The following is a 15,671-nucleotide window of genomic DNA, read 5'->3' on the forward strand; positions in this document are numbered from 1 at the left end:
CTCACCTGTTAAACAGGCACAGTGGTGAAACTGAGGCACAGAGAGTTATAGAATAAAAGAAGATCTTAAGAGCCTAGGTTTCCCTGCCAGCCAGGGCTGGGCCTGGATCGCCAAGTCAGCCCACCTGAGGGTGTCTGAACACAGAGGGACCCCAGCTGCCCTCCAGCTGTGAACACCCCTCTGGATCAGAGGAGGGCCCTGGTTAGGTAGAGAGGTCCCCGTCCACCATCAGGCTAGCAGTCAGCGGTTATTCCTGAGGCTGCGATGAGGACAGGCCCACCACCTCCAGGTCACTGAGCTCCCCTGTAGGTGCAGTTGGTCCTGCTCAGCAGGGTAGCCCAGAGCTGGGGCCCAGGGTCTGGAGTCAGACCAGCCACTGTGCCCCTTTTCAGTGCAGCTCAGTTCCCTGGACTGTCGTGAGGAGCGAAAGAGGAAATAGATGTGGAGGCACCTGGCCCAGGCGCCCCATGGAATTGTGCTTGTTGGTGCCTTTTCTCTCCTCCATCTCCTCTGCCACCGGCACCTCTGCCACGTTCACTGCCACAGTCCCCTTGTGCTTCCTCTCTTGACTCCCAGTCTGTACCCCACACGGCAGCTGCTGACTTAAAGCAGAAATCGGATCCTGACTCCCCCTGCGTACACCCTTCCACGACTTCCTGTGATGTTAAGGATTAAGACGTAAATTCCTCACACAGTGCCCCATGGAGCCCATTGTGGCCAGTCCTCTGTCCTACCCTCATCTCTGTCAGCTCCAGCCATGCTGGCACCTGCTGTGCCTTCCACAGACACCCTGGGCTCCCTCCTCAGGGCCTTCGAGGTGCTGGTCTCTCAGTCCGGATTCTTTTCCCTTTTGGCACTTCAGAGGGCTGCCTCCTTCCCTCCATTTCATTGATTTCACAGCCATGTGCCAAGTGCCTGTTCTTGGCACCATGTTCCACGGACATCTTCCAGGTCCTGCCTTACATGCCACCTCCTTAGAGAGGCCTTCCCTGACCACCCTCTGAGAAGGGGCTTCCTTTCCATTCCCTGCCTTGGAGCTTTTGCACACTTGTCTTCTCTGTTAGGCCCGGAACTCCAACAGAGCTTGTCCCCTGCTGCACCCTCAGTACCCAGAACAAGTCCTGGTGCACGGAGGGCACTCAGGATGAGTTGGCTGGCTGGCTGGGTGACATTCGCACAGCCCTTTGAGGTGTTTACTCTGTGCCAGGCACTACCCTCAGCGTTTTCTGTGTGGTGTCTCACTACAGACTTCTACGGTTCTTTGGTCCCTGCTCCACGTGGCAGCCCACTGAGGGCACAGAAAGTCAGATGGCCTGCCCAGTGTTGTCTCTAGGAAGGGGCAGAGCTTGGATTCACTCCAGGCCATCCAGTTCCAGAGTCTGTTCTCAGCCACTGTGCCATGCCCAGGGGACATGGGAGGCAGACGGAGGCCCCAGGAGTGAGGCCGCTTGGGGCCCCACGGCCAGTTTGCAGGCCAACTCCCTGCTCCCGGGCCTGCATTGCAGCCTGCCCAGTGCTGCCCAGGGGAGCGTGGCTGGGTTTGCGCCCCTAGGCCTCTGATTGCCGCCCATCACTGGGCAGATGCCAGCCCCTCTCTGCCTCATGTCTCCTTGTCTGTAGGATGAGGTGAATTATAGTACCTACTTCACAGGGTTGCGGGGAGGACTTAGGAGTTGCATCATGTAAAACACTTCCATCCGAGTCTGGCCACAGTGTGCTCTGCGTGCCGGAGGAGGGCATTTGTGCTGCTGTTTCATCGGGGAGGCCCTCTTGGAGAGGTGGTCCAGGTCATGATTCCCAAGAGACAGCTTTCCTTTGCCTGGCTCCTAGGCTCCATGGGATGGTGTCTGTTGCTCCCTGAGCCTTCCTGCCGCAGCGCCCTGCTTGATCCTCCGGGGCCTGGTCCAGGCGGAAGCTGCAGCTTTCATCAGGGTGTGGCGGTTTGGTGCCCAAAGGAGTGGAGCCTGGGCCTGGGCCTCCACTCCGCCAACTCATGGCTGTGTGACCTCCCACGTGGCTCCACCTCCGTGCACCTCAGTTTCCACGCCAGAAACACGCTCCCCACTAACCCTCTTGAGGAGCGTGGAATGAGATGGTGTTTGTGGAACTGTTATTTTTCTCAGCCTGTCCTGGCGGGGGGGCAGTAGGCTCTTTCCCCTGGGACTCTCCTTTGAGGGGTGGAAGGCATGTCAGCCCCAGCTCTGGGTGGGAGCTCCCCTCTGTCCCAGACATCATGTTGCAAACCCTTGAGGAGTGTCCTGGATGGGGGCCCTTGCTTTTCCTCTGGAATTCTGAGTGCTGCAACCTTGCCACCTTGGTCCAGTTGGAACAGGATCAGGGGCTTGTCAGGCAGCAGGAGTGTTACCCAGACCAGCTTCCGCAACCCTGTGGGTTCTGGCTCCAGATGGGATGGGTCCAGGCCCCACCGGCCCCGCCAGTGTCTTGAACCCCTTCTTTGAGTCGAGCACTTTGTCCAGGTGCAGGCTTTGCACACAGCAGCTCACCAGCGTCTCAGCGCCCCCAGCGTACCGAGGAGGGGGTTGAGCTGGGAGTCCTGAGCTCATTCAGGTGGCGGAGTTGCTGTTTGAGCCCCAGCTCTCATCACCAGCTCTGTGGCCGAGAGAGGCCCCAAGGCCTGCTTCTGGTGCTCCCTCCCGCGGTGTGGAAGCTCATCTCCCGTTCATTCAGGCCACTGTTGATGGACTGTGTTATCCCCCCTTGTAAACAGAGATGATAGCATGCTCCACGTCTTGGTCTGCAGGTTGCTTTTTTCATGACAGTCCCTCAGGATCTCTGTGTGTGAGGTATATACATACTTATTTATTTGTTTTGTATATTCAGCATGTCTTAGGGGGTTGACTTTTTTTTTTTAAATTCATGGTCATACACCCAAAGTCAGCATTTTAAACTTTCTAAGAGGACAGTGATGCTCTGATAAAGCATATCATGGGCTATGCTCCCCCAGCCCCCATTTTTTGAGAAACAGGAATATTAATGTAGGGATAGGAATTTATGTTATTATTTGTTCCAAAGAGGGTATGGGTGAAACAAGTTGGGAAATGCCAGCCTGAGGCACTGAGTCAGGGAAGGGAAGAGGCCAGCGCTGCTCTGTCTGGGTGTACACCGGGTGTCCGTCTGCACTGGGTGTCCGTGTGCCCTGGGCGTGCACCGGGCCTCGGTGTGCTCTGTCTGGGTGTGCACCGGACCCAGGGCCACTCAGGACTTTGGCTGCCTTGCTAAGTCATCCTCAGATACCTACCACGTACCTGCCTAGGTGCTGAGTTGAACTATGTATGAGTAGATGAAATCCTTGCCCTCATGGGCAGACGTACATGGCTTATGGGCTCCCAGATTCTGTGCCCGCCCTTGGTACTTGTGCTGACAGTACTCCCGCGCCTTCTTAGGAAGCGTGATTTCACACGAGTGAGGGCATTTTGAGAAGCAGAGCGTCTGGGTGTGAACTGGGGCCTATGGGCTTGGTTGCCACTTTGTTCAGCAAGCCCTGGAGCTCAGTAAGAACCGGTCACCTGGCTTTTATAGACATAAGCAAAATCCATAAGTGGGTCAACAGATACTGGGTTGAGCCACCTAACATTGTGTGGTGGTTCCCTAATGGGGGATGTGTGGACAGTTTAGTATCATTCAGCCTTTTTTTTTCTTTTTGGTGTCTGGTCTTTTTTTTTACTTATTTCTCCTAGGTACATTTTCCCTCTCTACAGATAGAACTATTGGCAAGTATCAAAAGAAAATCTTTCCCAGCAATTTCTCAGTCATGAGTGACAGAACTAGTTTATTGTTCTGAAAGCTGGCTCCCCTCTGCTGGGACCCAATTCCCTGTCCCCCGCCATCTCTTTCACACCCCTGCCCACCCTCCCAGCAGGCAGGCCTCCGGGGCAGCGTTGTCGGTCAGCTCTTGCCTTGTACGATCTTCAGCTTCTTTGACTAATGAGTACTTCCTTCTGCTCTTGGTTTTGTTGTACAAAATACTGGTCACTCGTGCACAAAGGCTTGTCATTCATTCCAAGAAACTTGGAGGGACCACTGTCTCTCCCTTGTTCAAGGCTTAGGGCAGCGGCTCATTTTCAAGGGGCTGTGAGGAAAGGCAGTCTCCCCTCTAATCATGAAATTGCTGCCTGACTTCAAGTGGCCCTCAGGCCAGGCCCCTGCTGGGACATAGATGGTCTCTCCTTATTCCAGTCTTGCCCTGTGCCACCCACCACAGCCAGAGTGTCTGTAAAATTTCAGCCTGGTCCCACCAGCTCTCCCCACATCAGACTGATCTTGGCAGAATGCCTGATGCTGTTTGTCATTTGCTTGGCCATTGTGGGACATGGGGCTCAGCCCTTCCTCCCAGGACCCAGGTTCCCCCGGACTCACAGCTCCCCGGACATGCCCCACAGGGAGGAGTGGATGCGGGCCATCCAGATGGTTGCCAACAGTCTCAAGCAGCGGGGCCCAGGTGAGGACCCCATGGACTACAAGTGTGGCTCCCCCAGCGACTCTTCTGCGGCTGAGGAGATGGAGGTGGCAGTTAGCAAGGCTCGGGCCAAGGTGGTAAGTGCGGGAGGGCAGGCGGCCAGGGGGTGGGGCGGCCGGTCTGTTAGCGCACCCCCCCCCCCAGCCCTGACCCTGCTGCCCTTGATTTCCATTCAGAGGGGCCCAGTCAGGGCACTTCATGACTGCCCTGTAGGATGGGTGATTCCAGGCTGTAGATGCCCCAGCACTGCTATGGGCCCATGAAGTGAAAGGCAGCCTCATCTCGGAGGAACATGAAGCCACGTCTACCCCCACCTCAGAGCCCTGTGCCTGGGAGAGGGAGAGCCGAGTGTGGGAGGGCCTCGATCTGAAGGCCGCTTCAGAACAAACGATTGCTGCCCAGAGCCTCCCTTCCTGCTTATGCCTGAGCACTTTGGCAACAGTGTCTTTTGATTTTCATATTTCTTTGTTAAAATTTCTTCCCATGGGCCATGTGCCAGGCACTGACTACCCCACTCTCTCCCCATTCCGGGCAGACCATGAACGACTTCGACTATCTCAAACTCCTGGGCAAGGGCACCTTTGGCAAGGTCATCCTGGTGCGGGAAAAGGCCACCGGCCGCTACTATGCCATGAAGATCCTGCGGAAGGAGGTTATCATCGCCAAGGTAGGCCCTCCCCAGGCTGCTGTCGGCTGGCCGCTGCTGGGGGCACACGCCAGGCTGAGACACTAACCTGTGTCTACTGCTGTCTCCCCCTAGCCAAGCCCATGGCTCAGTCCTGTGACTCTCCAGAGAAGGGGAGCCTGAGGTCCAGAGAGGGCAGCCCTGTCTGCTGAGTCCTGCACTCTCTGGGCACCAGGGATGAGGGTAGAGAGTCTGACTGAGGTCGCACCCAGCAGGTGCTGTCAGGCCTGAAGGAAGTCCCTGTGGTGATAAAGGGGAGGTTGGGGAGGCCGTGAGGGCTCAGGGCTTGGCTCAGTGCCTGGACCAGGAGTGGGATTCTATTCCCTTTTTTCCTTATTTAAAGTTTTTAAAATGGAAAATGCCTGATGTACATAAACATTTTTAAAGAAAAAGAAATATAATGGACTCCCACATAGCAATCATCCAGCTTCAACAAGTACTAACATTTGGCCATCTTGTTTCATTAGCTCTGCACTCCCTTTTTTTTGTTCTGGAGTATTTTAAAGCCTGTTCTAGACATCATATAATTTCAGCCATACATTCTTAGATGTGTCTTTAACAGATGATGATTTTAAAGACTATAATCGTGGTACCGTGATCATATCCAACAAAATTAACAACCCCTGATGTCATCGGGCCAAGGCAGGGTTTCTCAGCCTCAACACTGACACTTGGGGCCAGACCATTTCTCTGCTGTGGGGGTTGTCCCGTGCACTTTAGTAGCTTCTCCCAGGGCACCCCTCCTCCCCTGAGTTGTGACAAACGTCCTTAGACATTATTATCGTTATTATATTATCCCTTGGAGACAGACTCGCCCCACTGAGAGCCAGTGTCTGGGCACTGCAGGTGGTTCAGGATTTTAAGCAGCTCCCTGAGTGACTGCTGTGCACTCAGATACCAAACTAGCCCACGTTAGAGTCCTGGGAGGGCCCATGACTCTGGTGCTGGCCCCTGCTGCCCCCCGAGTTTCTGATTCAAGTAAGGGCTCAATAATTTACATTTTTCCAAGTTCCCAGGCAACCCTGCCAGTATGGGGACCACACACTGAGAACCACTGCTCGCAGCCTAGAGTCCTAATTAGATCCAGGGCCTTCTTTCTGCAAGAAAGTTTATAGATGGGGATTCCCACAGCCTGTAACATCACCTCAGAGGTCTCAGAATGTCTGCTTGCCCCCACTTAGGAGGTCAGAATTGGCCTCCTTTGGTGACAACCTGACCCTCCGTTGTAAAGTCCTCATCAGCGTCCCACTGATTGTCCTTGTCTGGGTCCATTATTTCATTAGCGCTTGCGAGTGATAACATTCTGCCCCTTCCATTCTCTCTGCGTGTTGACCAGAAATAGAATTGGATTTCACCAAGACATTGCTCCCCCATCCCTCAGTATAGGGCAGGGGGCGTTTGGCCAACATGGTGTTGCCCACCAGCCCCTCACTTAGCTTCTGTCTGCAGGATGAAGTCGCCCACACAGTCACCGAGAGCCGGGTCCTCCAGAACACCAGGCACCCGTTCCTCACTGTGAGTAGCCCTCTTATCTCAGGCAGGGCCTGGCCCCTTTGGACAGAGCTCGGGGAGAGAGCCTGACTCCTGCCACTGTGAAACACAGACTTGATGTTGGCCAGGTGGCTGGGGCACAGTGTTGCTGGGCTCCCCAGGTGGCCTGAACCAAGACACAAGGGGCAGCAGCTTCTTTATAGATGGTGGCTTCATGTCAACGCCTCAGCCGATTGATGATGTCAGATTGTAATCTGATGGCCCCAGGAGAGCACGGCTGCCATCTTTACGAGTTAGAGGTGCTTAGCCCAGCTAGTCCAAGTGGGAGCATTATTTTTTTGTTTATGTTTTCAGAGGTAATCCTAGAAGCAGAGCTATTACAATTGTGCTGCCTAGCAACTCAGGCTGAGCGGACATCTTTTTGAGCTACAGTCTCCATTAGGGCCAGCAGCCAACAGCTGAATGGACCAGGTTGAGGATGGCTAAAGGGTTGTTTCTCTAGCTCACTTACTGTCCAAGTGTCTTACTGCGCCACCACACTTGTTCAAATGAAATCTTAAGAGACTCTTCAGTGTAGAAGACAGAGCAGTAAGTTGCTGTAGGCAGAGGGTCACCTAAGGGTCCTCTGAGGAACTCTCTGTAGGGCTCCTTAGAGCACAGTTTCAGAACTGCTTGTTTGTTGGTGGATCACTTGTCCATCCTGTTTTTGGGGTTTTCTCCCGAGCCACTGCCAGCTCCCAGCCAGCAAACCGTGTGAGTGCATGTGCGTGTGCGTGTGCATGTGTGTGTGTGTTTAATACATTTGAGTGTAAAATAGGAAGAGAGATGTGAAACAGCTCTGGTTGCTTAGAACATGGTCTCTCCCTTGGCTGTGCCTCAGAGGGCGGGATCATTCGGCACTGGAACCTGTTCCCTTGTTCTCAGAGCCACACGCTCACTCATGTCACAAGAGGTGAAGCTGACATTTGAATCCTGGCTGCCTGATTCCCAGGGCCCAGGCCAGGACAGAGAGGCTGGGGCTGGGTCAAGAGTCCGCCTTCTTCCCACCTCCTACCCTGGCTGCCCACCTTCCCCACAGGCGCTGAAGTATGCCTTCCAGACCCACGACCGCCTGTGCTTCGTGATGGAGTATGCCAACGGCGGTGAGGTGAGCGGCCGCCACCTCACCTGCCCTCCTGGATGTCTCCATCCTGGGTGTGGGGGAGGCTGAGAGGAACTGTGGGTGAGAGGGGGTTTGGGGGCAGAGGGAGACTTCCTGGATGTCATCTCGTTCTGTCCACCCGCCTCCGCTTGAGGCAGGCATCATCAGCTCCACATTGCAGGTGAGGAAACAGATTCAGAGAGGTTAAGTGGCTTGCCTGCATTCACACAGCTAGTGAGTTGGTGGGCAGGGTACAGAGCTGTAGAGGGGGCTGTGTGGGTGGTTGGCCGACAGCACTACAAAGGGGGTTCTTAAAGGCTCCAAAGAAGGCATCTGTGGGTCAAGACCCCAGTCCTCTCCTTTCGGCGAGGTCTCCTGGGGAGAAATCAGCCACTTGCTGTCGCGCACCCCTCATCCCTTACACCCTTCTCTCTCCACACAGGTGCAACTCACTGGCTTCTGTCTCATTTGGTGTCACAGCTCATTGTCACTTGCTCGTGACCCTGCTCCTCTGCTTCCTTGCTGACTCTCCCTCGTTTGCTGTCTCCTCACGCCGTCTCCCTTTGGCACCTCATGCCTGTCCTTCACTCTCCATCCCTTGCTCGTTTTCCTTATTTTTTGGACTCGTGAGTTCTTCTCTACTCACTGGCCCTCGCTTGGTCTTGTTTGCCGTCACTTGCCGGTTCATGGAGCAGGTCACCATGTCGTTGGGCTGGGTGCCGGGGCCAGCCCGCAGGGTCCCATCCTTCTGTCCTCGGGTCGGGGTGTCTCACCTCCCCGCCCCCCTCTGCCGGCAGCTGTTCTTCCACCTGTCCCGGGAGCGTGTCTTCACAGAGGAGCGGGCCCGCTTCTACGGCGCGGAGATCGTCTCGGCCCTGGAGTACCTGCACTCACGGGACGTGGTGTACCGCGACATCAAGGTGAGCGTGCCGTCGCCTCCTGGCACGTGCTAGACTCGCCCGCCCTGCCCATCTGCCGAGCTTCACCCTGCAGGGAGAGTCTGTCTGTCTTGTCCTTCTGGGAGCTAATCCTCTCACGCTGGCCCACAGTGTGGTTCTGCTTCAGGCAGCCCTGCATGGGGCCCTTCCAGGCCTCCTGTGAGCGGTGCGGCTGTGCAGCTGGAGGGTGTGAAGTGCTGTCAGCGCTTAGCCTGGCGGAGTCCACCGTCACTAAGTGCGGGCGCCCCCTGTGAGCCAGCTGTTCTGCCTGAGGGCGTGCGTGGGAACAGGTGCCTGTGTCCATCTCAAAATGTGGACACACGTGCCCCTAGCAGCACTGTTGACACTAACCCTCAACTGGAAGCGGCCCGAGTGTCCACTGTCAGAAAACAGCTAAAAGGGTGGTGTATTCACGCGGTGGGACTCTGCCCAGCAGTTCAAGAGGACAGACTGCAGCCGTACATGGTAGCCCAGAGGCCTCTCACAGGCTAACACTGGGGAGAGCCAGAACAGACAGGACAGATCCATGTTGTTCACAGTGTCTACGTGGAGGTGGGGGAGACTGTAAAGAAAAGCAGGGAAGTGAAATTTGCTCTATTGGAGAGGGGGCGGTGGCTGAACAGGGAAGGGGCACATGGCAGATTCTTAGGGGTGCTGGTGGTCTTTCCTGACCTGGTGGAGGTTACACAAGGTCCACTGAATTGCTCATTTGTGTAAGTTTAGGAAAATAGAGAAGAAAGAAAGATAGTACTCCTTATACCCGGAGCCCTCAGTGAGGGAAGCAGGTGGGTCAGGACCCGGCTCCCATCTTGCCCTGCCTTGCTTTCTTCCAGGTCCCGGGGAAGGGCAGCCTCTTCCTGAATCTCAGAGGGTGAAGGCCTAGCCCTGTGCTGGGTGTGCCCTCTGGCCCCTGATATAATAGCTACCACTCCAGGCTACAGCACCCTCCAGGGAAGGGCAGGGACGTGTGGGGCTTCAGTGGGGTATCAGGAAGCCTTGGGAAGATGTATTCCTGACACATTGACTTTTCCTACAGCTGGAAAACCTCATGCTGGACAAAGATGGCCACATCAAGATCACTGACTTCGGCCTGTGCAAAGAGGGCATCAGTGACGGGGCCACCATGAAAACCTTCTGTGGGACCCCTGAGTACCTGGCACCTGAGGTGTCTGGGGCTGGAGGGTGCAGGGCCACGTAGGGCCGAGGGAGGAGGGGCCCCTCAGACCCGTGTGTTTCCTCCACCTACTCCCTCTGCGCGCAGGGCTCAGATTCCTTAGGTGGCCCTCCCAGCCCCAGGCAGGGCCATGCCCCCTGGGGCCCCTCAGCACCTTGGCCCGGCCCCTCATTGCCCTCCCTACTCAGGTGCTGGAGGACAACGACTATGGCCGGGCGGTGGACTGGTGGGGGCTGGGCGTGGTCATGTACGAGATGATGTGCGGCCGCCTGCCCTTCTACAACCAGGACCACGAGCGCCTCTTCGAGCTCATCCTCATGGAGGAGATCCGCTTCCCACGCACGCTCGGCCCCGAGGCCAAGTCCCTGCTTGCGGGGCTGCTCAAGAAGGACCCCAAGCAGAGGTGAGGGCTGGCATCGGCCCCGCCCCACCCAGTGCCACCTGCTGCCACCGTTCCCTTGGCCCGGAGGGGCGGCATCCCCAGCTGCCCTCACCCCGTGGAGTGCTTGGTGTGTGTTGTCCCCATAGCTGGGGAGTGCTCCCCTCGGCCGGGCCTGTCCTTAGCCCCCTGCCCACACTGCCTTGTTGTATGGGGACACTGAGGAACAGGATGGCCCTTTGCCTCGCCTAGGATGTGAAGCGACCAGGGAGCCAGGTTGCAATCTCCTGGCTCTGATACTGGGCACGTGGGCTCCTTCCCTGAGCCTTGGTTTCCTCCTCTGTGAAGTGCTGGGTCTGTGGCCGGGACAGAATCATCAGAGGTGGTTCAGGGCCTACACATTGCAGGCCCAGGCCTGCACCAAAAGCCCGTCTCCCAGAATCCGACTGCCTGGGGAGGCAGGTTCTCATGGCCGTCTCTGCCCAGGCTCGGCGGGGGGCCCAGTGATGCCAAGGAGGTCATGGAGCACAGGTTCTTCCTCAGTGTCAACTGGCAGGACGTGGTGCAGAAGAAGGTGAGCGCCACTGCCTGCCTGCCCCCACGCAGGAGCCCAGCCACTCACGGGTGACCTTGGCCAAGGCCTCCTCCTCAGGGTCCTGAGCCTGGGCTCCTCTCCTCCACAGCTCCTGCCACCCTTCAAACCTCAGGTCACATCTGAGGTTGACACAAGGTACTTTGACGATGAGTTCACCGCCCAGTCCATCACGATCACCCCCCCGGACCGCTGTGAGTGTCTGAGGCCCCCTCACTTGGTGGGCCTGGCTGGGCGTTGGAGGGGTGGGGTCCACTCCTCACTCAGTTCTCCAGGAGGAAGTTTGCAGGTCCCACTCCACGTCTAGGCAGTTTACCTCGCAGTGTGCTTGCCAGGGCTTTTGCTGTTGGCCCACCTTTGGGCCTGGTGAAGGTCACCAGGAGCCATTGGCCACAGCACTCAGGTGGGGTCTGGGCAGGAGACACTTGGGGAGTTGCCAGTACGGAGATGGCGGATGCATAGTTACCTTCCCAAATCGCCCAGGTCTCTGGGGCTGGGTGGGTTTATTGACTCTGTAGCTGTTTGCGTTCTAGTTCCCACCCGTCCAGTGCTGGGCTGTGCTGAGACACGGCAGTGACAAGACAGTCCTGGGCCCTGCCCTCGGGGAGCTTGAAGTCCAGTGGGGTGACTGCCCAGAGTGGTCAGGCCTGTGGACCTGGAGCTCGGGATCTGGAGAAGCCCAGAGGAAATGCCTGACTTGGCCTGTGGGTCAGGGAGGGCTTCCTGGAGGAGAAATGCAGCTGAGACACATTCCTGGTGGAAGGAATAGCAATGGGACATGCAGGAACAGAAGCATTGTAGGGTCAGGAACCATGGGAGCATTGCTGAGGTCAGAGTAGGTGAGGGAGGGTTGAGGGCATGGGGCCATAGCAGGAGGATTTGGGGGGCTACTGGGAGGAGTGAAGATTCATTGCATGGGGAGCCACGGAAGGTTTTGTGCAGGGGAGAGAAGGGCTATATCAGGGCTTTAGGGAGTCCTCCCCCTCGGCTGTGTGTGGAGGGAGGATTTTTTGGGGTGGAAGGCCAGGCCAAGGGACTGGGCTGTAGGGGCCTGGGCTAGACAGCGGTGTGGCCTGGGGCAGAGGACACCCAGGAGACTGAGTGAGCACCCCATGGGGCCCGTGGACCAGGGCTCTGGCCTGGGGGTGGGGCTGTGGCCAAGGGGCTATGGCAGGGAGGAAGTCGCTGAGCCTCTGTCCCTCCTGGGTGGCCTGCCAGTCGGGGTGCACTGTGGTCTGCCCTCAGTCCTTCCTGGGGCTGGGCGGGGTGCCCGGGCCCTCTGCAGGCGGTTCTCCCCAATCTGCCTCTACCGACCCCTGCAGATGACAGCCTGGGCTCGCTCGAACTGGACCAGCGGACCCACTTCCCCCAGTTCTCCTATTCGGCCAGCATCCGAGAGTGAGCAGCGCCGCCCGCCGCCGACGCCGCACGGGACGCACGCACGGCTGCCATCACCGCCGGGGGGCTTTTTCTTTTTTTTTTTTTTTTAAGTTTTTATTTTGCTTTTTTGTTTGTGTCCCCATCCCTCACCTCCTTACCCCCATTTCCAGTTTTTTCTTCAGCCCTCTGCCAAACTCACCTCAGCGGTCCCAGCAGCCCTGCCTCCAGGATCCTGTCCTGCCCTCACCTTTGTGCCCAGACCAGGATTGGGGAGACTCTCCACCGCCTGCCCTAGGACCAGGCCTTTGGGCAGTTGGAGAGATTCCGATTTTTAATCAACACAAGCCCCATTGACGGGTGAAGGGTGGAGCTGTGGGGCCTACCTGAGTTTTCTGGCCCGCGCCCCTGAGGCAGCCTGCCTCTGCGTTGCTGCTGTCAGAGGCTGCCCCCTTGTGGGCTGCCCCGTGGACAGCACCCTGGTGCTGCCTTCTTTGCCCTATCGTTAGGCTCCAAGAGGCCTGGCGTGGGGCAGTCCAGCCCCCTCCTCCCATGGGGGCAGAAAAGCAATAATGTCCAGGGACCGGGGGAGGGGATGGGGTGGGCTTTTGGAAGCTGCGTGCAGGATTGGTGGTTTAGGGCTCCCTCACGTGGATGGGGCCCAATTACCGTGTGGGAAACCAGGAGGGGCCCAGAGGACGAGCACTGCCTCCTGGCCCTGCCCCCCCTACCCCCCAAGCTGCTCTCCTGACCCTGTGGATGAGGCAGGAGGAACATTTGGCGGCTAACCTCCCCGCCCACTGGCCCCGTGCCTTACCAGGGCTTCCTTCCAGCCGGCCTTACCTCCTGCTGGACCCCGGGCCTGGCCCCGGCCCCGTCTGAGGATGGGGGCCGGGATCTCCCCCTTCTCTCTGCCTGGGGTGGAGGGGCGCCAGCCTCGGCTGTTACACATCTCGCACCGAGACAGTATTGGGCCCCGTGGACTTGGGTCGAGGAGGGGGTGGGGGTGGGTGTCTCTGGTACGTACTAGGGTGGGGGCCTCTGAGAAGGGAGGCTCCAGGCCACCTCATCCCCTCCCCATCTCCGGGCCCTGCATTCTGCAGCCTTAAGGTGAACGTTTGTCAGTGCCATGGGCACTTGTGTACGTGCCTCGGACTATGTGTCCGTGGGCGTTCCTGTGCATCTGAGAAGCAGATGCACATGGTGTGTGTGTGTGTGCGTGCGTGTTGGGTATGTGTGTGCCGGGGCAAGTGTGTCCTGGCCTCAAGTGTGTGTGGTATGTGTGGGCTCAAGCCCCACCCCTGGCCTGAGCATTTCATCCCCAGGGGAGGGGTTCTGGCCCAGCAGGGAAGCCACACCAGAGGTCCACTTGCTGCCCTGTCGTCCCCTGCCCCCCAACATCTGTGGGCGTTTGAAATTAGTTTTTCTGGTTTTGATCTCCCCACCCCATCTCCTGTGCTAGGTAATTCACAGAGAGACATCCTGGGGTGGGGTGGGGGTTGGCTTGAGTGGGTGGGGTCCTTTTTCCTTTCTGTGTGTGTATGTCGTTAATCTGACAATTCTTCCTCCTTCCCACTCGCCTTTCCCCATTCCTTGTATTTGTACGGTACAAGCAATAAAGACACTCATTTCAGACTGAGGGCCACCACCCTGGGCATTTTCTTGCTTCTGGAGTCTGGCCCCGGCCTTAGCTGCCTTCGGCTCCCATCACTCCCTTTGCAGGGCATGTTGAGCCAGGAGGTGGGGAAGCTGGAGGAGGAGGCGTCTGGAGGTGGGGGTGTGCTCAAGCTCAGGTTGGAGGGGTGGGGGTACTGGGGGGGAAGGCTACTGAAGAGTTTGGGGTAGGTTCCCAGGCCTGGGCTGGGAGTACTGTGAACACAGACCATTCCAGCCTCTCAGAAGCTGCTTAGGCAAAAAGATAGGGTGGAGGGAAAGGGCTGGAAGGGGGTCGAGGTGTCAGTGAGCCCTGGGAGAAAGTGTGGGAGGGAGTGGACCCATTTCCTGTGGCCCCTGAGCCCAGGAGGGGGCACTACCTGTATATTCCTTCTCCCCATTTCTGGCCTACAGTTCCAATACAGGACCCTTGAGGGATCAGTGGGTTTGTGGTGGCCGTCAGCTGGGAGCCCCTCAGGTTGGGTTACAGCCCTCAGCGCTGGGAACCCTCTGGCAGCTGATCCTTTAATCCTGGAGTTCCCAGGCACAGGTGAATTTACTGTCAGATTTTGCCAGAAGGTGTAGGGCCTCCCATGCGTGGAGTCTTTGAGATCTTAAGTAAGGGTAGCAGAAAAGTCAGATCCTACAGCCAAGACTCAAGGAATTTTTTGGTTTGTTTCCTGACTTCGTATGGTCTTTATGATTATTGAATTACAAAAGTATGTCCTGGAGATCACATGAACAGCAGAGAGGCTTGTAAAGAAAAGCCTTTAGTCCTCCCTGTAGTTGCAGCCCCTGGAGGTGACCAGTGCTGCAGGCAGCCCATGCTCAGTCTCCCTCAGTCTGTCGGGGGTTGTCTGGGTCTGGGGATGGGCTCCTGCAGGCTCCTGCCCTCTGCTGGATGGGTACGTACATGTAGTAGTGCTTCTTCGGAAATGTTCCCCCAAGAGGGAGTTTTAGAGGGAAGAGTTCTAATAATACAATTTCACCAATTAGGAAAGTTAAATTTTGAGTAGATTAGTCTGTCTCTTGCCATGTGCATGTAGATGGTTTCACAAGCTTTCTGAGTGTGTGTAAAGAGTAATGCAAACAAAGTAAAGGAGGAAAATCAAAACCACCCAGGCCTTGAGCAGTCATTCTAGTCCTCATGTCACCTCTGTGCAGACAAACACGGCCTCGTGAAAAGCTGCCCCTCTTTGTAGCTCTTTCTTCCCAGTCAATGCCAAGCCGCCAGGCTCTGCTCTCGCACATCTTAACCGCCCTCCTGCCAGTATCCATATGTTAATAGGTTGTGTTGGGTCATTGGTACATCTGGGGGGCTCATCGGGGACACCGTGCTGTCATGCTTCCAGCTGCTACATAAGCTTTCTTGGGGTAGATATGCCTCCGCTGATTCAGCTGCTTCTTTGGATAAGAATTCATTTGGTTTCCAGTTCGCTGCTCCCAGCAGTCCTGTGATAAACCTCAACAGGGGAAAAATCCATCTTTACTGTGTTTGTGCTTTTACAATTTTGTGGCTTATGTTCTGGGGTTGCTGTATTTCAGTACATGTCAGGTAGCCTTCCAAAAGTGTGTAGCGATTCACACACTTAAGTTTCATTTTGAAATAATTACAGACTTGTAGAAAACTTTGAAACTTTCAAAAATAGGACTACAGCGAATTCTAGGCCTGGAGCAGGAAACGTGTAAGATGAGGCTGGAGCACCTTGTGCTCAAAATGAAGGACCTGCTCAAACCAAATCAAATCCTCACTGGTGGGGGCAT

General features: G+C 56.5%; 1 protein-coding gene across 3 annotated transcripts in view; it reads left to right on the plus strand.

The window, feature by feature from the left end:
- The window catches only part of AKT2 (AKT serine/threonine kinase 2), a 45,182-nt gene extending 31,280 nt beyond the window's left edge, over window positions 1–13,902 (plus strand). For all 3 annotated transcript variants that reach the window (XM_074369645.1, XM_074369648.1, XM_074369646.1), the window contains exons 5-14: window positions 4,405–4,554; window positions 5,013–5,144; window positions 6,612–6,677; window positions 7,732–7,800; window positions 8,592–8,714; window positions 9,769–9,897; window positions 10,095–10,309; window positions 10,772–10,859; window positions 10,969–11,071; window positions 12,200–13,902. In XM_074369645.1, the coding sequence (XP_074225746.1) occupies window positions 4,405–4,554; window positions 5,013–5,144; window positions 6,612–6,677; window positions 7,732–7,800; window positions 8,592–8,714; window positions 9,769–9,897; window positions 10,095–10,309; window positions 10,772–10,859; window positions 10,969–11,071; window positions 12,200–12,279 (1,155 nt within the window). In that variant the 3' untranslated portion in view covers window positions 12,280–13,902. The remainder of the gene's footprint in view (window positions 1–4,404; window positions 4,555–5,012; window positions 5,145–6,611; window positions 6,678–7,731; window positions 7,801–8,591; window positions 8,715–9,768; window positions 9,898–10,094; window positions 10,310–10,771; window positions 10,860–10,968; window positions 11,072–12,199) is intronic.
- Window positions 13,903–15,671: the final 1,769 nt, after the last annotated feature.

This window comes from Camelus bactrianus, chromosome 9, assembly GCF_048773025.1.
Source record: "Camelus bactrianus isolate YW-2024 breed Bactrian camel chromosome 9, ASM4877302v1, whole genome shotgun sequence".
NCBI lineage: Eukaryota > Metazoa > Chordata > Mammalia > Artiodactyla > Camelidae > Camelus > Camelus bactrianus.